Here is a 23561-nt window from a genome sequence, read left to right on the forward strand (position 1 = left end):
CCCGAGCAAGTGCGTCTAAATATGATGCTAAAGGAGACTTTTAGTGTCAGCAGAAACGCCAAAGGCACCTGACCAAGCGTTGCTTTTTGACGCGATGGGAGTGAGAATGTGTTTCCATTACTACAGCGACTGCGTCCTTTGAGCAGGATGTGCTGACTACTGAAGACTTGTGAAAATGTAAACAAGGGATCTGTGTTAACCTGTTAATGGAGAGGAACTATATAGAACCTTACAGAATGCTCTCTCAGACTACTGTGTGCAAGTGGAAAAACACAATATATTTAAGTCCCGAATTATCAAAAGAGATGCAGAATAAATTAATTGCAGAGCGAGAAATGGAAACATTTGCTCTGGCCTTGGATGAGATTGCACGCTCTAATAAAAAAATGCAATTAGGCCCTCTGAGGCAGTCTGCTGCCTCAACACAACAGATTAGTGATTAGAGCCGAACAGAAATCTTTCCTCTGGTCTATATTTGTCTGTTTTTCCCTCTCAGAGGCTCCTTCCTACATCTTCTGTAAGATTAATATCATGGCACTAAACTGATGCCATATTGGTTATTACCATGCATGTATCACATTGTTGTTTTTAAAGAAAACACATCGTCGAAACACAAGGCCTCCTTGTGAGAAGGGTGTTCAGATTTGGAAGTGTGAACAACGATGCGCCGTCTGAGTATGCTTTGTATTTGGCATCAGTTTAAACAAAATGTACTTATTTATATAAAAGTGACTTATTGTAAAGGATTGTATGTGGATGTTCTGTGGTGCATCAGGTCCACCTGCAGAGCTACAGACTCCTCTCCTCCATGGATGTATGATGTATGGAAGCCATAAAACATTCTTCGCAGGTCAAATTAATGATTACTTCCTGAATTTGGGGTGTTGTATTCAATTTTATAGCATTTGAAAAAAATTAAATGGTTTTAAAACAGTCTCCTGACTAAACTTTGACATAAACCAGTCTGTGATTCACTTAACATCATCTGATCTTAGCCAAAAGTCCAAATAATTTATAGTTTCTGTTTTTTTTTAACACAAAAATAAGGTATGATGTCATTTAAATTAGGATTATTGACCATTAATTTAAAAAGCATTGAAAAAAGTGACAAAAACGTTTTAAAAAGCGCCAACAACATCGAAAAAATAGCCAATTTTTTATTTCCAATTTTGACCTGGAAGTTCATGGTCAACGGGAACACAAGGGTTAAAAGGCCATGCATGAGTGAGTTTGACAGTACTGGTTTTATTGTATGATCTCAATATTAGCACAAACCAATGCTGAGCATAGCATCAACACAAAAGTCACCTTTTGAAGAGTTTTTTTGGGACCCTGAAAGTTTAAAATCAGAAAAAATAAATAATAAAAAACAAAAAAAGTCTAAATGAATTGTTCAAATGTAAGTTTCAATCACTTACTGGAACTAAACATTAAAAAAGAGAAAGTTAAATGATAAGCCTGTTGTTATTCTGTATTTTTCTTATTGTCATTAAATCTCATGAAAAGACGCAAACCAACAATGTGTTAATACTCTCTACGCTGTCCATCAATACTTTGTCCTTCCCGTGTGTGGTTCTCAGCTCCAAGTCCTACTGAGGATGTAAATCTCATAAATATATAGTATCAAAAACATTTCTCAAACAGGAGGAAAATAGGGACTTTGTTGGGAACTATTTTCAGCAGCGGATGAATCCACATGTGGTGCTCTAGTGAGTATTTGTGGCAGCAGGACGGTGTGTGTGGGACAGTGTGTGTTCATGTCAGCCAGTACAACAGTGTGGCTCACTAGCCATGTATCCATCCACACGTTTTTATGCGAATTGAGTAATATCAAATGACAAATGCTTTACAGAAACAGTAAATTTCGATTGAATTTCACGAATATCGACACAAAGTTTGTACGTTCGATCTCATCGGATTTTCTCTGAATCGGTAAACGGCTTATGTGATAAACGCTGATGGAAACGTTATTTGCCGAATAAATAATGAATTGTGATTAGGTTTTAGGTCATTTTATAGTTGCAACTGGCCATAAAACCAAGAAGAAGAAATTTTATGTCATTTGCGGCACTTATTTACGTTTTCATTGCACACATGGTGGGTGTCAACAAAGACAGATAAAAGTGGACAAACGAGGAGACGAGAGACTTTTTCAATTTAATTTACGAGCGAAATATAACGTCTATTTTAGATCCAAAAAATCCAAGAAATGCCATAAAGTGCATCTGCATTGTCATAGTGATGTGTTGATAGTGTCATTGTCTGACTAAAGCTTGATATGTCGCTATCAGCTGGCACACAACCATTTGTAGGTAGACAGCACGATCCAAACTTTGTTTGCAAATGTTAGCTTGAATGTTGTGCGATTCAGTGTGAAAATGAATGGAAACACCTTAAAATGTCTCAAATCTATTTGATACACCGATTTGACCGCAAAACAGCATGTGACGTCATCAGGCACAGGTTTTAATCGCTTTAAAGCCGTTGGATGGAAACACACTTTCACCGGCTTAAAGGTGCAGTAGGTAAGACTTATAAAACTAACTTTCTGCTGATTTGCTGAAACTGACCCTATGTTCGAGGAGAACTACATGAAGCTGGTAATAAAAAACAAAAAAAATCCATCTCCTCTGGCACCACCTACAGCCTGTAGTGCCATTTGCAAAAATCCACCGCTCCCTGTTCAAATGCACCAATCAGGGCCAGGGGGGGGGTGTCTAACTGCGTGTCAATCACTGCTCATGCACAAGCATTCATTCTCCCTTGTGGGGGGAGGGGCTTAGGACACCGTTTTGGGCTTTAGCAGAAAGGGGGGGAGGGACTGAGAAGTTGTCGATGTTCAAATTCTTTGGCTAAGTCCTGGATCTTCCCAATCCTACCTACAGCACCAAGTTCACATGAATGTTTTTAGTGAACTTCAGTTCAATTCAATTGACAATTGGTTGGAAACATAGCTACTCGTGTTTTTAACAACAAAGAAGGAAAACATTTTTGGACAGCTTTATACATATACTGTAATGCATGCTCTGAAGTGTTATCTGGTCACCTTTAACAATGTGTTTATTAGAAATGTTTCGTGTGATAGATCTTAAGCAGACCTCAGTAGAAACTTTTTCTAATGGCAGTGATAAATAATCAAGTGATTTTTACAGTGTGCTGTAACCTTAGAGATTAGTGAGCAGACCTTATGATAAGGATACATTATTTACAGCACTTCATCTGAGGCCCAGATGGAGAGGAGAGGAGGAAGGGATGATGCTCCAGGCTCTATCCCTCCACTTGACTCTCTCTGTTTTTTTCAGGCTGTTCTCTGTTCAACCATTCGTACATATCGCCACAAAAGGTAACGCACTGTAATTGGTGTGTGTTCGACGTATTTATTACTGTCAGCAGCACATTGACTGCTGCTGGATAAGAGCGTGAAGATCCTCGTGGGGAGGAGGTCGGGGGGGTGATGTTTGGCTCCTAAAACACAGGGCTTTCAAGCCGGGGGAACGGAAGAAGTTAAGGAGAGAACACAAAACTTTCACCCAGGAAACGGGTCTTCAGGTCCTGGGAGTGCTACTTAGGGGACTGTTGTTTTAACCCAAACCACAGTCTGGTTTCTAATCTTAACTAGTTGTTTTGGTGCCTAAACTTAAAGCTTTAGTGTGTAACTTTTTCATATTAATAAACGTCCCCAAGCCATTGCCAAATGAGTTGCTACAAAGCTAATTAAGACTATCAGCTCCATATAATATTATTATTATTATTATTACTCCGTATTTCTCAGTATGACTATGTTCAGAAGATTGTGGCGTCCGGTGACTTTCCCGCGCAGAAACTCGAGTGAAGATAATGACCTCTTCTGAAGAGTCCATCATGGTTTTTTAATCCTCCGTGTCCTCCTTGGTTACAAGTAACTGCATGGAGGGGGGGGGTAGTGCATGATCACGGAAGGCTTGTATCATGTGGACGTTATGTTGTCATAACTTAGAATTCCTCATGGGGGAGACAGAAACTACGCACTATAGCTTTAACTGTCGTCGCAGCAGGATAGTCACTTTTTGTCAGATAAACCCAACGGTACTAGCCCCTGACAGGACCGTCACCTGGCGCTGCCCTGTAGCCGGCTCACAGTTAGCTTTTGTGGGCTAAACTTCACTGCAACGGCCTCTGAAAGGCTCACAGTAGTCTCGATTTGCCAGACCCTTCTCCAAAGTGCGCTGGAAGAGAGTCTGGCTACTCCGCACAGCATTCGGGGATGAGAGGAAAACGGGCTCTAGTTTTTAATGGCATTTCTTTAAACCAATCAGAATCATCTCATGGGCGGTGCTAAACACCACAGAGAAAACTCAGATTGGACAGATAGTCTAGCTAGCTGTCTGGATTTACCCTGCAGAGATCTGAGGAGTAGTTAACCATAGTCCTCATAAATCCACCGAATTTAAAATTCCAACACAAAGAAAGAGGAAGGAAACGGAAAATACATGCACCCGGCGGAATTTCCCGGAAGATTCCAGATCGGCCCATCTGAGCTTTCATTTTCTCAAAGGCAGAGCAGGATACCCAGGGCTCGGTTTACACCTATCACCATTTCTAGCCACTGGGGGACCATAGGCAGGCTGGGGGAACTCATATTGTTAAAAAACCTCATAAAATGAAATTTCCATGCCATGGGACCTTTAACAAGCTGTCATGTGAGCAGACATCACGTGACAGGCCGGTGGTCGCAGTTATTTTGTAGTATATCGTTGTGCATAAGTTTTGGTACGATATCTTAGGAACCCTTCATGAGAAGGTGTTGTGACACCGGAGCCCAGGCAGGTTTGCTTTGTCCCCCATGTTGTGTTCTGCCTAGTGCTGGGCAATAATTCAATATGATCATTTATCGTCTTTAAATGGAATGTTATCGTGATGAAATCATATATCAAGACATGGTGATGTACAGTCACTTTGTCTAAATTGATAATAACAAGCACACACTAACTCCGTTTTCTCAGGAAATCTGTTGTGAAACATTTTGAGGGAATATGTGAAGAATTGCAGATTTCTTTTAACATCACACTATTTTTGTGCATGCATGTAAACATACACAGTACATAGTTGGATTTATTTTTTCTCTATGAATTCACTTGAAACTGTTTACCACATTATTTATGGTTTTTTATCTAAAATCTCACTGTAAAGAATATTTTGTGAAAGCACCAATTGTCAACCCTACAACATAGGCTCAGCCTGAATATTTTCAATCTCCTCTCCCATCATGTACTCTTATCTCCTCCTCCTTTTTCTTCACCTCTCTTCCCACTTTCTCATCTGCTCTCTGCTTTTACCTCCTCCCTTCTCTCCTTCCCCTATGCTCCGTTTGTCTCTCCTTCTCCCTTCCCCTCACCTCTCTTATTTGCTGTGTTTCTCCCTCTGGGTATCATCCTCTGCCTCCGCTCTCTTCTTATTTTCATGTCGTTCCTCTTCTCCTTTTTATCTATCTATTATTCTCCATCCGCCTCTTTCTCCTCATTTTTTCTTCTTCCGTGCTGCAGTTCCAGTGGCAGATCTGCCAGCACTTCTCTAAATACAGGGGAGAAAATAGACAGATGCCCTGAGGAGAGACTCTACATATCCGCTCATATTTACACACAGTCACAGCTGTCTGCCGGCATTTCATCACAGAGTTTTCAGTAAAACATTACAAGCACAGGGAGGGAATTTCAGAACATTTTTGAAAGTCAAACTAAAATAATGTAGATTTTCAGCATTTCCCTATCAGGAGAATATTTTGAGTGGGATATTAGATCATACACATCTCTGAGACATGCACAATGACACAACAGTTTTTACTTGCTGCAGTCATTCACCCAATGACACAGCTTCTGGGAGCAAAACATCATTTTCCATCAGTCGTCAAACCAACGAGCACTGTTCACCCGTTTCATCACAGATTGTACCTTTATGTGCAAACCTTACGCTCGATGGTGTTTTAAGCCCCCATCGTCGACTTCAAGGCAGCGCTGTGACCGTCGACGTCAAGGCACCTAACCCTAACCCTAACCATTGCCTAATCCTATAGTGCCTTCCAGAAAGCGCTGCCTGGAAGACAACATTGGGGGCTTAAAACACCAAACACCAAACCTTACGCACCAGTCTCGTCTCTTCTAGGCATGGGCCGGTATACGTTTCTAACAGTATGATAACCATCAACAAAAATATCACGGTTTTCTTGGTATTGCAGTATTGCATTTACAGCTTTAAAATGTTTTTATTTGAAATGTCTAGGTATAAAACAAACACAATGTATTCTTCCGAGAGTTATTTCTAAACTGCACTTTCTGTCCTTGACGGCTCATACTGCAGGAATGTTAATGTTAGTGGTTTTGAAACCGTGACTCTGAAACTGGTAAATGGCCCATGCCCAGTCTCTTGACAAAGCACAGGGAACCTTATGTTTCAGATACACTAGGCGGCTGGGAGGGACATTTGATATGCAAACTCCAGTCTCCACCTCTGAACACAAGGAACACAGTCCAGAGTCGCAGGATGCATCACATTCATGCAACTTTACTGTAACACGCTAACAGGGCTGGATACTGTCCAAGGGGTTCGATACCGGTACCGATACCAATACCGTGACTTTGATACCAGTTCCTGAGTGATACTTTTTTGACAAACAGGTCAAAAGTTGCAAAGAAATATCCCGCACACTGTCTAACTTGCAAAAATATGTAAAGTTTAATAGTAGGCAATGTTTCAGTACTAGACCATGGTGTTACATCCTGAGAAGCCATATTTTGTAGGAGGGGACATTCACATATCCATTACTATAGATAGATACAACCCCTCTATTGTAACCATCATAATATATATATATATATATATATATATATATATATATATATATATATATATATATATATATATATATATATATATATATATATATATATACTGTGTATATATATATATATATATATATATACTGTATATATATATACTGTATATATATATATATATATATATATATATATATATATATATACTGTATATATCTTACCAGAGTATCTTACCTCTAACAACTTTTGCAACAAAAGAGGGTCCTGAGTTTGCAATGTCTCCTAACTGAATAAGAAATGAAACCAGTGATTTAACAAGATGTAAAAAAAAATGCAGAGGATCTCCAGCAATGGTTGCGTCTCTCTTCCCTGGCAGATGTATGTGACGTGCACGGTGCAGGCCAAAGGCACGCGTCTGGCCAAGCCCATGCTGTCTCTGGGGCTCATGTGTCTGGCCTTCCTCACCGGTCTGAACCGCGTGGCTGAATACCGCAACCACTGGTCGGACGTCATCGCTGGCTTCATCATCGGCACGGCCATCGCCACTTTTCTGGTGAGTCTCGCGCGTCTGCGCACACACACACACACACACACACACACACACACACACACACACACACACACACACACACACACACACATACACACACACACACACAGGTCATATGTGGACAGAAGTGTTGGGATTTAGCACACGTGTCATTCTCAAGGCCCGCATATCAATGTCACTTTTTCAGACGTTTTTGTCAATTTTTTTGACCATTTGGGCACTTTTTTTCCACGATGGCTGAGGAACTGTTTTCCTGACTGTAAGTGATGAGTAATTATGAGACATGCAATAATACAGTAATTTGACAAGCTTGGCTTGGCTTGGCTCAGAAATGCAAGTAAAGTAACGAGTAATGTAACGCATTACCTTAGCTGCTGTGCTGAGCGATAGAGTAAATTAACAGAAGTACTTTTTTGATGAGTAATCAGTAGCCTCATTGATGCAATTTTCAAGTAACCTTTGGAACAGTGTTGTGTGGCCTCTGAGTCTCACAGCTCTTCCCTTTGTTCTCTGTGCTCTGATATGATTTCAATGTGGCATGGGCTATTCAAATCACAATGAAAAAACAAAAATCATATGTTTTAATTTCATTATAACACAGTAAATGCATGCCCAAAAGGAAGGACATATAAGAATGATTTTTGTTTTTATTTCCATAAAGGACAGAACTATGTGGCGAGGGCCCAGTGCAGCACTGTGGTGTTTTAAGAGCGGAAGAATGGTGGGAACACTACTTTGCAAACCGGAAAATTACACAATTTTACGATTTTTTTGAGATGCGTTATTTCACTTTTCCTCACAGTTTCACACAGGTGATAATCTGACTTCAACTTGCTGATTATTCCCCGTTTGTATGCAATGTCAGTTTGGGTGTCTGCCCAATTTCTGCTGCTTTGCTGTTTGGTAATCCTGTCAGAAAGACGTTTGAGACCCTGAAAGCCTGATCTAGACCGGGTACTATCCCCTCCCAATAAAACATGGCAAGCAAAAAAAAGTGTCTTCGCTGACAAGCTAGCCATTTGCAGTTCAGCAATTTTTTCCTGGATAACCACATACACGTTAAATCAGATTTTTTTACCAGCAGTTTGGTTTATAGTAGGGGTGTTCCGATACCATTTTTTGCTTCCCGATAACGATTCCGATACCTGAACTTGTGTATCGGCCGATACCGACTACTGATCCGATACCAGCATGTTAGAAAATACATATATTTTATTATGTTTCAACACCTGTATGAATGTGATATGATTACTAACATTGTTGTTAAACTAAACTTTACAAAATGAACACCACTGAACTTTCTTTTTTTCTGGTATTGGTATCGGAACATCTCTAGTTTATAACAATATCCTGCAGCTGGAGTTTAACCTCTTTCTATTTTTATTATTGGGCAAATTAAAATGTTGACCTAATCATGATGTAAGAAAAGTCAGAGGGTCATCAAAGTTGTTACAGTTAATCACGTAAGGGCCATTAAAGTTTGAGCCTAATTTCATTGCAATCCGTCCAAAAGTTCAGACATTTCGTTCAAAACCACAAATGTGTAAATCATGGTGGCGCTAAGGAAAAGTCAGTCACAGTCGGTAGCATTCATCGTCTGGGAATCATGAACGTCTGTGCTTCATTTGTACAGAGTGGTTTCACAGGACCAGTGGAAACTTTGACCTGCTAGCAGCACTAGAGGAAATGTTAAGGGAACACACAAGTCATTAGGCTTCATCCTCGGGGAGTTCTGCACCAAATGTGATGACAGGCCATCCTATCACACCCAAGCCGTTCCGGGCAACGCCTAAGCCTAATGAATGTAAAGTCAATGTGAGCTTCAAAACTAACCGAACGACTTTTCTCACATCTAATGATTGCAGTCTGTCCCCAGTGGACTTCTTTAGCAAGTTTTGTCTTTTGTCTTAGCTTTTTGAGTGTTATTTACATTTCATTTCATACATATTTACATTTCATTTTATTTCCAAATTGTATATATTTTAAATACTGCTCGTGTAGTATTCAATTATTATTTCATGTATATTGTTTCTTATTATTTAATGTATACTCTGTATGTATGCTGTGTGTCTGATATTTTGCTGCTGCAACACCATTATTTCCCATTTTTTGGGATCAATAAAAATCTATCTATCTATTTATTGTCTGCTCTAGCTTCTGCAATTTTTCAGGCACACATATGGTAATAATAATAGTCCATAATGATGTGAAATTGCACATCAACATTTTATTGAGAGAGGAACCCCTAAACCCCCCCACCAAATATGTCCACCTACTGTAAGTCATCAACAGACTTAGGGAAAACACTGGTTGTTGCAATATTTCAGGCCGGATCAATATGGTGAACCAACTGACCGACACTGCCGTTAGCATGGCTGAAAAAAAGCTTTATTTGTTCGGTCAGACTGTGGCGTCCATCATGTCCAGTTCATTTATGTAGCAGCTTTGTTTGATAATAACAGTAAAATGAATATGTATTGCTCTGCTGCTAATATGATAAATCTGAAGGATTGCCAGCTGCTTAACAATCATAGCAAAAATAGAAGCAAGAGGAAATAAGTATTTGTGTTGGAGTTCACATGTACAGCATCTATCAGGTTTGGCTACACAACTCAACCATGTGACGCTAATGGCGGTCAGTCTGTGTTGCTGCATGGTCGCACATGCTTTTTTTACAAGGCCCGTGTTCTTTCGTGAAGTACTCTATATCACGGCTTGTCTTCGCTACGCAGCTGTGCTGCACGCTATCACGTAATCCACACACAGTGATGATGACGGGGCCCCAGATACAGCATGTTTCCTAGCAGCTGAAGATAATCCCATTCTTTCCCCTTTTCTCATCCTCTCTCTTCCTCTTGCGTCGGACAGAGAAAGGCCAGTTCATTCTTTGCTGTGCCTCGAGGGCTTTTTAGAGAGAGAGGCTCTGCGCTACGGGCTCACTCAGCCTCTTCACACTGAGCTGCATTCATGTTAAAACACTACAGTGCCATTTGGGAAATACAAAGACAACACTCTTTTCTTTTACTTTTCCCTCCTCTCCTTGTTTCCTCTCTTCTCTCCTCCTCATCCTCCTCTATTCTCCTCGTCTCCCTGTCCTTGGCTGGATCTCGGCTCCCTTAAATTGCATCCCCGGCTCCTTCGCTTGCTTCTCTTCCTCGCGTCTAAGTCCGTCCCACCAAAATGAACATGGGAGAGACGCGAGGAAATCACGGGAGCGGAGAGGAAACTTTATAGGGATGAGTCGTCCTTTCCTCCGTAGCATCACGTGAAATTGTTAGCTGTCTGGGCGGAGTTAGCAACGGCTTTCAGCTGCACAGCTTCCTAGGAAGGCTGCTTTCTGTATCCTTGTTCGTAGCTACTCAGAGATCCATCCTCGCTCGTAGCTCCTTAGAGGTCCCTCCTCCATCCTTGGGGCAGAAATAAGGGCTTTGAGACGGCCTTCACAAAGGAGGGCCAGAACAACTTCCGTTTCACCCGAGGACAGAGGAGCAAAGAGCTATCGAATGAGGGATCTTGTTTCCTCTCTTCTCTCCTCCTCCCTCCGCTTTTTCTTTCATCCCCTCTCCTTGTTTCCTCTCCTCTCATGTTGACATGGCTGCCTCAAACTAATAGCTCTCATTATCACAGAGAACAATCAGAGAGCTCCTGGCTCTGCAGGGATGCTGTTTTATATGTGCAAATTATCTCGCTAAGATCCTGCTGGTATATGTGGAGCAATAAAGGCTTGCACATGGGTTGTGGGGCATAATAACGTGGTTTTAGGTCTTTAGGAATTAAACAAATAAATGGGACCTTCTAATTTAGAAAATTAAAACAGAAAATAGGTGCTAAGATGGATTAACACAAGGAAATGTACCAGCACTTAGAAAACTGCGGCTGAAAGCACAACAATGTCAATATGCAGGTTGGTGCTTCCTGGGTCTTAACTTACTTCAGCAATTAAGTGTAGTGAAGGTCTGTTATATGTTACCAGGTTTATCGTATTGTATCTTTTGTCTTTGATTGTACTGGCTTGTTTTATCGTCTTTTGTAATGAGAGGAATCTGCTGAATGTGCTTTCCAGAGCTTAATAGCAGCTCACTGTTTAGCTGTCCAGCAGCTTTACTGTTCTGTTACTCTCAGCTCTCTCATGGCGTCTTTTCCAGCAGCAGGCGGCTGCTAACAGAGAAAAACTAACTGTACTCTCCCTGATCAGCAGCAAACAGCACACAGACACAGTTACAGACGAGCTGGGCATTTAGCAGCTAAAGAGACAGATATTTCCCTCAGGAGCCAGTGGAGACCAAAACTAGAGAGAGAATATTGCGCTGTCAGCAAGTCTACACAGAAGGCGTTTCAGGCTGTCGCACGCTCGTATGACGGAACAGATACGCTGCTATTTTAATCAGTCCAGCTGTCGACACAAGCCACGTAACACGCTAAACGCGTGTAAACGTATCCTAAATACACACAACTGAATGACAACGCTGTAGGATGTATTCCGGATATGTAAATAAGCAACTTGTCATATCAACTTTAAAGGTGATGATAAGTCAGTGTTGTGTTCACGTGTTCCCACTGCCTCCAAGTGTCCTACAAATCAGACATTGCTGGTTTAAACAGTTGAAATCAGAACTTAACAACTCTTATTGCTAGTCATGGTTCCATTATCTTTATAATTACTATAATTTCCACTGTTCATCATGCCAACTGCTATAATTATTATGAATAATAATTCTCTATTTCTGTATATCTGTATCAGTGTCTGTGTGTCCCAACCGACAGCAGCACTGCCCGCCCACCAAGAGCCTGGGTCTGTCTGAGGATTCTGTCTGTTTAAAGGAAGTTTTTCCTCGCCACTGTTCCTCAAATGTTTGCTCTTGGGGGGGGGGGGGGGGATTGTTGGAATTGTTGGGTCTTTGTAAATTATAGAGTGTGGTCTGGAGCTACTCTATCTGTGAAGTGTCCTGAGATAACTCTTGTTATGATTTGATACTAAAAATAAAATTGAATTATCACCAAATACACAAAGGTAATATTAGCCAAAGGAAGGCACACTATACTGTAGCACACAGACACACACACACACACACACACACACACACACACACACACATTTTATATTCTTTATTTGATTCCACATACCAAGTCTTCTCAGTGGTAGATAACAATGACTGATATTAGAGAGTCTTAGAACAGTAGTCCTCCTTAAACAAGTTAAATGCACATGACCTCTCAAAGAGTTTAACTGTTTTGCCATTCACACACACACACACACACACACACACACACACACACACACACATAGACACAACAATATAAACACAGAAAAATTGTGTAGAGCTCTTCTTCAACTCTCAACTGGACAAAATCAATGCTGACACACGATGACATCACCACCCTCTGAACTGGACACACACAGGGAAACCAATGAGCGGCAAAGCTGCGCTGCCGTTCCATTTGCAGCTTCACCACAGATGCATCTGTCGACGCCAGGCAGCTGGAGTATAGAAACTGGAACAATAGAAAAGCAAAACGAGTCTTAATGAAGTTTGTCCATCATGCATCGGTTAGCTTTCTCTCCTTGCGTTGGAAAACTGCCTGACAATAGGATGATACTACCAGACCTACTGTAAGTGAAACCACAAAGAGTTTTGTGTCAGATGCTGAAAGCTACACTTAATTGGTGCTAAGTTAGCAGAATTATATTTTGTGTTTAATTCCTGTTAGGTGAAATTTGTACAATTTCTCTAAATGAATTAAAGCATTTGTTGCAACAAAAAAAAAAAGGAGTAGCAGCAGCGAGCCATCCCAAGTTCAGTTGCTGTGTGCCTTCCTGTTTGGCCCTTGGCTCATGGAACAAAACACCTGGGGTCTCATTTATAAAGCTGTGCGTAGGATCCTTACTATAAGTGTACGTGCGCCCAAAAGCCCAAATTGGCGTACGCCGAAAAAAAGTCAGATTTATAAAACCGTGTACGCACACCTGTAAGCAATGTTCCCTTTATAAATCACAGATTGTGCGTACGTGGATCAGCCTCTTATCCCGCCCTCTACACGCCCATTTTGAACCATAAATAATCAATGTAAAGCACCTTGTGAATGCTGATCAGTATGTTAATGATCCTTGCAGTTGTTCTTTCGTTACACCGAAACATGCCGAATCATGACAACTGATGGAGAAAAAAAACTGTGTAGGGAAACCGGATCTATAGTCTACCTTTTATTAATAAAATCTTCCAAAACTGCAGGCATTACGGCATTCGGGGACAGCTTCGATATACCAGACGTATATAATAAGATTTAACAGAACTATATATTATATCCAAACAAGCCTTAGTGATGAAGTTGAAGATTATATATAATATATATTATATTAGGGAATTTAAATCGGCATATGAGCCAGTCATCGTCATGGTCCCCGAAGTCTCTTTTTCTCCCGATTCTTCCATTCCAGTCCTCCTGCAGGGCCAGCAGGGCCATCATGCAGCATTATGCACGGGTTCACCGCAGTATTTATATGTTTAGCCTACAACAATTTGTGATTGTTAACACCTTGCTAAAATCACAGCAACAACTAGTGGTATCCCCCACCCCGAGATACAATTTTAAATCGGAATGTAATAGGCAAACACACTTTTCTTCATGCAGGTTTTGTTATGAACAGAGCTTAACGGCTGTATTTCCAGACATTTGATGATATATGCACATGTTTTAAAGACAGATATTTAGTTATTATCTAATGCTAGGGTATTTGATGCTATCCTGTAATTCCATGCAGTCGGACCATCTCATCCTCCTGCTCCGTAGCGGACAATGTGACGGCGATACAGCGCTGATTAAATATTAAGAAAGAGTTTTTATTTAAGATTTGAAATTGAGGTGTACCAGAGACACATGGCCATCGCTCAGTACAAGCGCAAATAACACTGCTGGATTTAATCTTCATGATATGGTGTGAAGAAATGTGCGTGAGGCATTAATACTTATATTAAAACATATTAAGAGTAGCCTAATTGTTATTCCCACATGTACTTTCTGCAGTCTGACTTCAGTTCACCACCTGCGTCGCCAAATCCTATTTTGTCTCCAAAATGTGCGTACGCATGGGTCAGAGTTTGCGTGGAGGACCGCACATTCTCCCGTCAAGTTTGTTTTTTATAAATCATAACCTTTGCGTGGGAAGTGGCGTACGCACGTTTTCAGTCGCGTTTTGTGCGTACGCCACGTTTCTAAATGAGACCCCTGGAGAGCAACCTCATTGGCTGTTTGTGGTCAATGACATTTCTCAAGTTTGCTGGCTGCTTCATGACCCTCCATACTAAGGCATGGTTACCCGACCCGAGGAGGTAACGAGTCTCCCCCGGGTTTTCTGATCACGGTTGGAAACGAAGCGATCAGGAAAGGTTAACACATTGAACATTTTAACAGCTTATTAACGTGCGCTTGTTGCCCCATGTGAGCTGGTGCGCTCATCTGTTGACATTTCCGAATGCCTTCCTACAGTTGCTTAACAAAAGCGGGCTTTCCACACAAACAAACGTAGCCTACATGTGTCATTAGTATGAGGAAAAAAATGAGATTTTAATTGTGTCGGGCTCGGGTCGGGCTCGGACACAAATTTCTTAATACCTGTCGGGCTCGGGCCGGGTTCGGTCACGGCTGTGTCGGACGCGGGCCGGGCTCGGACAGAAAAATTCAGCCCGATCCGCACTCTACTCCATACACAGTTCCCAGGTTGCACTGCTCTGTAGGATGCAATGGACTTCAGATGACTCCAGCCTCAGAGAGTCTGTGAATCTCTTTCTCTGCTCAGCCAACTTGAAATTGGTTATTTCATTTTGAACCTCAAAGACACATTTTGCTCCTTTTCAAAGGAGCACATCCATCATAGCTACAGTCGTGCCCCCAGGACAAAGTCCATACACACATATGTGCCCTACATACTCGGGTTACTCTCTTAATCAGGAATCTCTATCAGTTACACATATCTCTGTCCTACTTTTGTGTATGTGTGTGTGTGTGTTATAGGTGGTGTGTGTAGTGCATAACTTCAAAGGAAAGTTACTGCTGTGCGAGGAGTCACCAGCGGAGCAGCGGCCGAACACAGGCATGCTGAACATCGGCCGAATGGAGAGTCCTCTGGAGAAGTACATCGCCTCACAGGTCAGCACAGCACACCTGCTCTCACATCACACACCTTTCCATGCTGGAGGACTGTATTTGTATCTGTTCTGTACGTCTGTACATCAGCTTTAGACCAATATGCTTCTTTGAACGCTCATAAGGCCACTAATGGTGTGACGACAATGATAAATGATCGTCAAGTGTCAGACCTCTGAATGGCCCCATATTCAGTGGCTCACATAGCACTCATTAAAAGCCGTTTCTCCGATTGAACAAATAGAGCCAATCAGAGCTTTTCAGACCAGATTCAGAGTCGGGAGGTCATATTGCTGGTCCAGAGCAGTCCTGTGAAAATAGAGTGTAGGTGAGGTTGATGCAGCTGTACATGTTTTTGCAAGTTAACTTAGAGAACTAAGAATTCCAATTCCTTGTTCATATAAAACACATAGCAAATTTTGGAGGCGGCATGATTGCATATAAAGTCAATGGAAAGATGTGATTAGACGTGCATCCCCCGGGGGCAGCACAAACTGATGTAAAGACGTTTCAGCGCAACGGAAAAGTTTCAACGTGAGCGCAAACTTTGCGCGTATCTGGGACTTTATGAATCTGCTTCATAAACATACAGAGACAAGAGGAGAAAGGAGAAGTGTGGAAGAGTGGAGGGAAATAGCAGTTTCTGGTGCGTGTAAGTCCAGTTAGATGCTGACCTGAACAAAGACACACTCCTACAAACACGGTCAGCGTGTCCATTCCTGGCTAGCTTACAGCTAATTTATGGTTTGTACATTGGCAGTTTGAGGCAAATAAACTCCCAACAGTCCTGCGGTCAAATTGGTGCAACCGATGGAAGGCGAAAAATGGCCTGAACACACTCTTAAATTAAGTCAGGACCAAACATTTGGTTAAGTAAGCAACTGGTAGCACAGCTTCCGTGTCAACTGAAAAAGATCACTATGGATTGGTTAGGGAAAAAAAATCACCCCGCATCCCAAACACAAAGCAACTAACAGGAGCATGATGTCACACTGAATAATGAAGTGAAAAGAAACAGGCAATTCAACCTGTGAAGCATTGTTTACATTTTGTCCATATGCAAATATGTTTCATAAGACACATAATACTGCCCACACTATGTATTCTGTCATGGAGATGTGAACACGGGAGAAATAAAATGTTGGCCTCGTCGTAGCCGTTGGACGTTTCATCAAGGGACTGAAGTTCCATACTTGCGTCACGACACCCGAGTCATTCATTCGCCGCCGAGGCGATGCACGTATACCCTGATCTCCGGCGTCAAAGCCTGAGTCATACCAACCTTATTTGGCGAAGCAGATTTGTAGAATTTACGACTATTTTGCCAGACACAGGGATACATAGGACTAACAAAGTGTCCACTTTGGACTTGGCCCTGACATTAGATGTGGCAGCACACCTGGAAAGGTTAAGTCAAGTTAAATGTGAAGTGACAGGTGTCAGCTCCAATCACTCAGCAGTCTATCACACATGATGCCGGTGGCAGCAAGTCAAATCGTACCACCGTATCAGCACTTCCATTAAGTGTGAAACAAATTGGTTCCATTTTTCAATCAGTTGATCGACATATGGCAGTCGCAAGCACAATGAATCACTGAAAATCTGTGAACATTTAGATTCCTGGTTTGATTTTAAAATATTTAACACATAAAAATGCTGAGCATATGCTAGTTCCAGCTTCACAAATGTGGGAATCTGGTGCTCTTCACCATCTCAAATGAAATACCTTTGGATCTGCTGGTCAAAATAACGAAGCAAATTTGAGACACCACTTACTGTAAAATAAATCACATCATCACCAAACTTCAGAATCAAAACAGATGTTAGTTTGTTGTTGTTTTGTCTTTAAAAAAGCCATTATTGCCTTGATATATGTTGGTCTAACCCTGGTGTAGAGAATGCATTTCTCTTTGGAGTGAATATTGTTGTTAATAATGTTTCTAAATGTTAGCATTTGCTCATCTTTGCAGTTCTTGTACTTTTTTTAGCATAATAGCAACCGTTAGCCCTGCTACAAGGCATAGGTAGCAGTGTGTGACTTTAATGACACACCTACACACATTGCTGTAGGAGACGGATGATGAAGATGAAGAGTCTTGCTACATTAAGGAGCGCCTCCTGGCCTTCCTGCGCTGGCTGCAGGGTCTCCACTTGTTCCAGCGTCTCAGAAACAAAAGGCAACAAACCCAAGCTCTGCCAAATCTCTGGACACATCTCTACTCTGCCTTTTTTTATTATTCTGCATCGGAATTAGACTGACATACATGTCTCAAGTAGGCAGTCAAGTACTGCCTACTTGAGACATTTAATACGAATAACAGCGGACAATGTCAGCCAGTGGTTTCACATCTAAACACATTTTTCTGGGCATGTATGGATAATTCTGGTATATTACGACTTGGGTGGTATTTTTGTCAGTTTAGCCATCATTTCTGTTGCTAATCAGAACATTGTATTCGTCACTTTAACAGCTGAGATGAATACTTGGCAAGACAAAGACAATAACTTGTTTGTTTTTTTCTTTTTAAATGTTAAGCAAATTTCACAAAAGTTGACAAAAGAGTGTAGCAGTATTCCATATTGGACACGTGTTCAGGGAACATTGTGATGTAACTGGACACGATCACTCATAGTTTACAGACCCACTTCCTGCTTCAACCTACTGTACTCAACTGTAGTTGTGCTCACAGTTTCAATCTGACTACACTGTAAAAAATCACAGAAACAAATCCGTAAAACAAATAATGTCAACAATAATGTCCTGGCAGAAAATTATCAGTACCTTTTCCATTAAGTTTACGGACATTTCTCTTAATCCAAAAATGGAAAATTCTGTAGATTTACAGTATATTCTCTGTACCTTTAATGGACATTTTTGGTAATTAAAAAATCGAAGTACGGAAAAACACCTGTGAAAATTCCTTCATATTAACACAGTATATTAGCCCATATTTCTACGGACCTTTCTAACAGTGTACAATACAATGGAACTCTCTCTCTGCTCATGTCTTAACTGTCAAAATCTCTAACGAAGCCATAAAAATGCCCCAAGAAATACTTAAAAAAAACAATATGGGATAAAGGCCTGGTTAGAGTTCTGCTCTCAGATCTAACCATTTCAGGACTAGTCAATGATGGAAAAAAAATATGTGATTCATTTTTGAATTTGGGTACCTCCAGAATAAGACATTGCTGAGATCTAAGGCAGTGAGTTTGCTCTACTGCAGAACAGATGTAACATAAATGGGCTGTTTCCCTAGATAGGCTTTAAAAATATAGAGAAAAGTGTGCAGGTGTCTTCTTGCTGAGAGGGGGTCAACCTACACTCCTGTCCTCACACCACTCTATAACACAAAATAATCAGTAATGTCACCATTGTCCAGTACTGAACTAACTTTGGCCCAGTGACTACCCATCTGTTGAGCTGGTAGCCATCTTGATCCACAGTGGCCACACCAGTTTGTATCCAATGAAGCCAAAGAGAGGATGAGGCTTATAAAACCAAACCTAACACTGTCCAGAGTGTTTGGCATGTGTGGTTGAAGTGTGTTTGCTCCATCCTTTTTGCATCTGAGTGAAATCTGTTTTTAAATTTCAGAAATGATAATGCAAGATGTGGATGCTGAACGTAGAAAATACATGGCTCCTATCTGATAATTCCACTCACAGCTTCCTGCACTCAGTTGTCTGACAAAGAACTGAAAATCTCACACTCTCACCTCAGCTACAACAAGCATGGGGGAAAATTGCCGGCTCTAAAAATAGCTCAGCATGAAGATGCCTGAAAGCTAAAGAAGCCACAGTGAACAAAATGTCAGGACAGGAAGGGACCTTTAAGCAGAAAAAAAACAAATCCCTCTCTTCTATTTTGTTATTTTGTCTTCTTTGGTGGAGAGGAATGCTGAAGAATACACGTACACTAGCACACTATCGGTACATGTCGGTTGGAGGTGGTATCTTTTTCAGTGTAATATGAGTAACATACCATTTATAGGTGCCATATGTAGACAGAATGGCAGCAGCATACCTATTATCAACATTTACTTATGGCATATTTAATTTAACTGGCATATTCCATTAAAACAAGAGTGCCCTACAATCAGCCACTTTTCCTTCTTAAGATAGAAAAAACTGCCACTCCTGAGCCACACATCTCTGTTCACACATCCGCTGGCAGTTGGCACTCTTGCTTAAATGGCAGTTGATCATTTCAGGCAGCCTCAACTGAGAACATGCCAGACTGAGAAACTGAGAGACGTGTTAACCTGTAAGCCAGGAACAGCCATGCAAAAGTCACTCGGCATCACTTCTCTTTTAAATGATATGACCCCTGCCACACAGTACTGTGCAAGAGACATTTGTAAATCCAAGTTAAAAGGGTGATAGTGGTCAAAACCGACGAAAATCTTTTAAACTGACCTTTGTCGATCTGAAATGAAGACAGATGCAGCAACTGCACGGCCTATTTCTCGCTTAAAATGTTTTCAGAAACATGTTTCAGTGAACTATTTTAGAACAATATGAGATCGCATTCCGAACGAAGCCGCCACTATTCCCGGTTGTAAAATCCGGGAGCAGCCAGATCCGTGTGACGTGTTCGTCCAATCAGCTGCCAGTTTTAATTTTTTGGGCGACAGTACAGATAGAGATGTTATGGAGACTTATTACGTCTCGCGCACGCTCAGAACGTACTCTCAAGTCGGCGTCGCTTCAGTGTGTTCTGAGGTACTTTTTGGACCTCGGGGAGCTGACTGATCAGTCCGACTGCCTTTTCTGCTGACGGTCGGCCATCGGGTTGGTGTGTCAGGGCCTTAAGGGAAACTCTGCCAATTTTGCACCAGCTCTGTGTAACACCGTACATGCATATGAACAACATCAATCCTTGAAGGTCCGTGTTTACTCACGTCAGCCGGTTGAAAATCGCCGACTTTCCCTCTTTAGCGTGCAGCTTAGCTTAACAATAGGTTTACACTGGCTTAGGCGCGTCGTCCTCCCCAACTCCACCCTTTTGTCCAAATATGGTCACTTCTGGCTCCAAAAAAACAAGATGGCGACAGCCAAAATGCAAACTCCTGGGTTCAAAACGGCAGTTGACAAACCAATGGGTGACGTTATTGATGCTACGTCCATCATTTTTACAGCCTATGCTTCTCCTGTACTACACCTCCAGTGGGGTCATGCCACTAATGCAAAAACATAACTGGTAGCTACTTAAGGCAGCAGCGAGAAAAGCACTCCCCAGACTTGCATCTTTGCCCCGCCCTCCGCCTCTTCTCTCGCTCCACAGCCAAACACACTGAGGTTGGATTAGAAAAATCAAAGCTTCTTGTCTCCATGAACAACCATACCCTGCTGAAGCTTCTCACTGCCATTGTTTTCCCAGTTTTGCATGCTAATCAGGCCTAGGTCTATTTCTGTTTGAAATCCTTTGCTATATGCTGGCATCTGGATTTGATTGGAGTGCTCTGATGGTGTATTTTCAGTGATGGAGGTTCTGAACGTAAAGTGGTGTATTTCCAAAATAGTGTAGCCATTGTGACTCTATGGTTCGTGCTAACAAAGTATATTGGGGAAAGCTACGTGAGTCTCCTACAGCTTTCGAATTGAACATGATTTCTACGTGAATCCTTTCTAACGCTTGTCTCTGAGTCCGACCCAAAGTAAACACAGGAAGTAGCTTCCTGGGATGGCCATAATGGCTAACTGTATAGGTCAACTTCTGCAAGTCGCATCCCTGAATCTCCACAACAGAGGTGCCATGTGCAACGTTCTCATGACACAGAGTCACAATGACCACATTTATGGAAAATACAGCATATAGCGGAAATACACTAGAATGTTCCTTTTAACCCACCCAAATTCGAAACGTCTTCCTTTTTGGTTTTCTGATTTTGTTCTGTTATAAAAAACACCTTAGATGATTCTGTTATTTGGAGCCTTCCCTCAGAGATATATTCGTGGCTGAACTCTAGGAGACATCATGGTCTATACTCTTTTGGCTGATCATGGCTAGAATTTCCATGAAAACTCTCACCAAGACCAGCTTGAAATTTACTTTTGAGGGATTGGTCCAAATAAAGGTTTTCCCGTCAGACCAACCTGAATACCTTGTTTCCTCCGTCCTGATTGGTTTCCTTTCCTCCCTGCAGAATCACATCGCCTTCGCTGAGGTCACATGACGTGGAGTCGGCCGTGTGGCAGACGCATTGGACGTCCACGCTCTTCACCGTCCAATCCAATTAACCGGAGTGCAGTGCTAAACCCATTCTCTGTGTGTGTCTGGTCTGCGGTATGTTGTTCTATGTTGTCTTTTATCAGGCCCGTTGTCATTTGCAGCTTCTTGTATTCAAGGAAGAAAAAAAATAACGAAAGAGGAGTCAGTAACTCAGTGGGACAGGTTGCTTCTGCTTTCTCCATCTATGCACTTATTCTGAATCCTTTTGAATCTCGCCACCAAAATGACTGTTGCGAGGCGGACAGGTTGTACACTGTGGGACAGAAGAACAAGAGAAGAACTGGATTGCACCATCTCAACTCTGCCAAGGTCCAATATGTTCTCCTGGTGTGGTTATGTTGTGTAAAACAGAGTGTTCCAATCAGATGGCTGTAAGTCGTTAAGTTGAGTGAGAGTGTCCAAACGGAGAAAGATGAAGAACCCTCTCTTGTTATGTCGCTAAAGTTTTGTTTTTGCTGTCATCACATCACCTTTATAACGTTCAGAGGGCCGTTGTGAATATCAGAATATGACATTAACTGCTGGGCCCATATTTATCAAACCAAATGGGACATTTTCACTTAAAGGAGCAGTGTGTTTAACTTGCATGGCAGTTGGATTCTCGCAATATGACGCGAGAGTTGCGATTTAGTTGGGCAATTTTTATTTGTTAGATCTTTTGACAGTTGAGATATGGCAGGAAATGTGGGGAGAGAGATTTGCTGCTGGTTTGATGTCTTGTCTTACCTTGCACAGCAGCTGAATGCTCATGATATCACGAGATCATGCGAGAAGCTACCGGCAGCTACAGCGTGGTTTAGGTGTGTTTGACGTCCGCGGCAACAATGGCAGACGTGACGGACAGATGGTTCATCCAATCACCTGCCAGGTATTTTTTGAAAGCGCCTTGCCCTTTTCCAAACAGTTTCCAATGACGGCTTCTCACGTGGTTCTGTGTTAAAAAAACAACAACATCTGGCTCATCAGGTTACATGACACCTGCCAGCCTCTTGCAATAAAAAGCACTAAAGGTAAAGAACGTCAGTTTGGCAGAGTGTAGGATTCAGGGGGGTATTGGCAGAAATGGAATATAATCATATTTATGTTTTCATAAGCATGAAAATCACCTGAAACTAAGAATTGTTGGGTTTATGTTTAGCTTAGAATAGAATTCATTTCTACATAGGGAGCCGGTCCTCTTCCATGGAGCCTGCCATGTTTTCTACAGTAGCCCAGAATGGACACCATGGGTTCTCTGCATGCTTACAAAGGGACGGGTGAGGGGAATGGTATTCAGTTGCAATCTGTGACCTCACCACTAGATGCCACTAAATCCTACACACTGCTCCTTTAAAGGAAAGATAAAACTGAAAAAAAAGTCTTTTGACTTTAAATACTCGGTTACACTTTACTTGAAGGTATCTACATAAGAGTGACATGACACTGTCATGAACGTGTCATAAATATTATAAACAAGTCATAAACGTTTACAGGGCTCCAGACTAACTTTTTTCACTAGGAGCACAGTGGCCCCCAACTGAAAATTTTAAGGGCGCAACCAGACAATTTAGGGGCACACACCGTGAATCAACATGCTAACTGAATATTCACATCTCTACTAATTTCCACTGTATTACTAATAAACACTTTGATAATAGATGCAGAAATTTCAAATTCAGTGTCACTTTTGAAGATTCAACATAGAAGGCACCATTGCTGTCATGACAGTAAACAAAATATAAAAAAAATATTCCAGCTCTAGTCTACAATTACAATGAATTCAACTTAAAATTAAACATGCATTGTTTAGGCTACTACCCTTAGGGTTGGGCACCTTTCGCATCTG

General features: G+C 41.5%; 1 protein-coding gene across 4 annotated transcripts in view; it reads left to right on the forward strand.

Moving 5' to 3' along the window:
- Nucleotides 1–23137, forward strand: part of plppr5b (phospholipid phosphatase related 5b) — a 138179-nt gene extending 115042 nt beyond the window's left edge. For 3 of the 4 annotated variants that reach the window (XM_039789744.1, XM_039789740.1, XM_039789742.1), the window contains 3 exons: nucleotides 7186–7362; nucleotides 15370–15504; nucleotides 21651–23137. In XM_039789744.1, coding sequence (XP_039645678.1) covers nucleotides 7186–7362; nucleotides 15370–15504; nucleotides 21651–21680 — 342 coding nt within the window. In that variant the 3' untranslated portion in view covers nucleotides 21681–23137. Of the gene's footprint in view, nucleotides 1–7185; nucleotides 7363–8992; nucleotides 9285–15369; nucleotides 15505–21650 lie in introns of those variants that run through there. The other variant, XM_039789743.1, reaches the window with a different exon arrangement.
- Nucleotides 23138–23561: the final 424 nt, after the last annotated feature.

Source organism: Perca fluviatilis, chromosome 22, assembly GCF_010015445.1.
Source record: "Perca fluviatilis chromosome 22, GENO_Pfluv_1.0, whole genome shotgun sequence".
Classification (NCBI taxonomy): domain Eukaryota; kingdom Metazoa; phylum Chordata; class Actinopteri; order Perciformes; family Percidae; genus Perca; species Perca fluviatilis.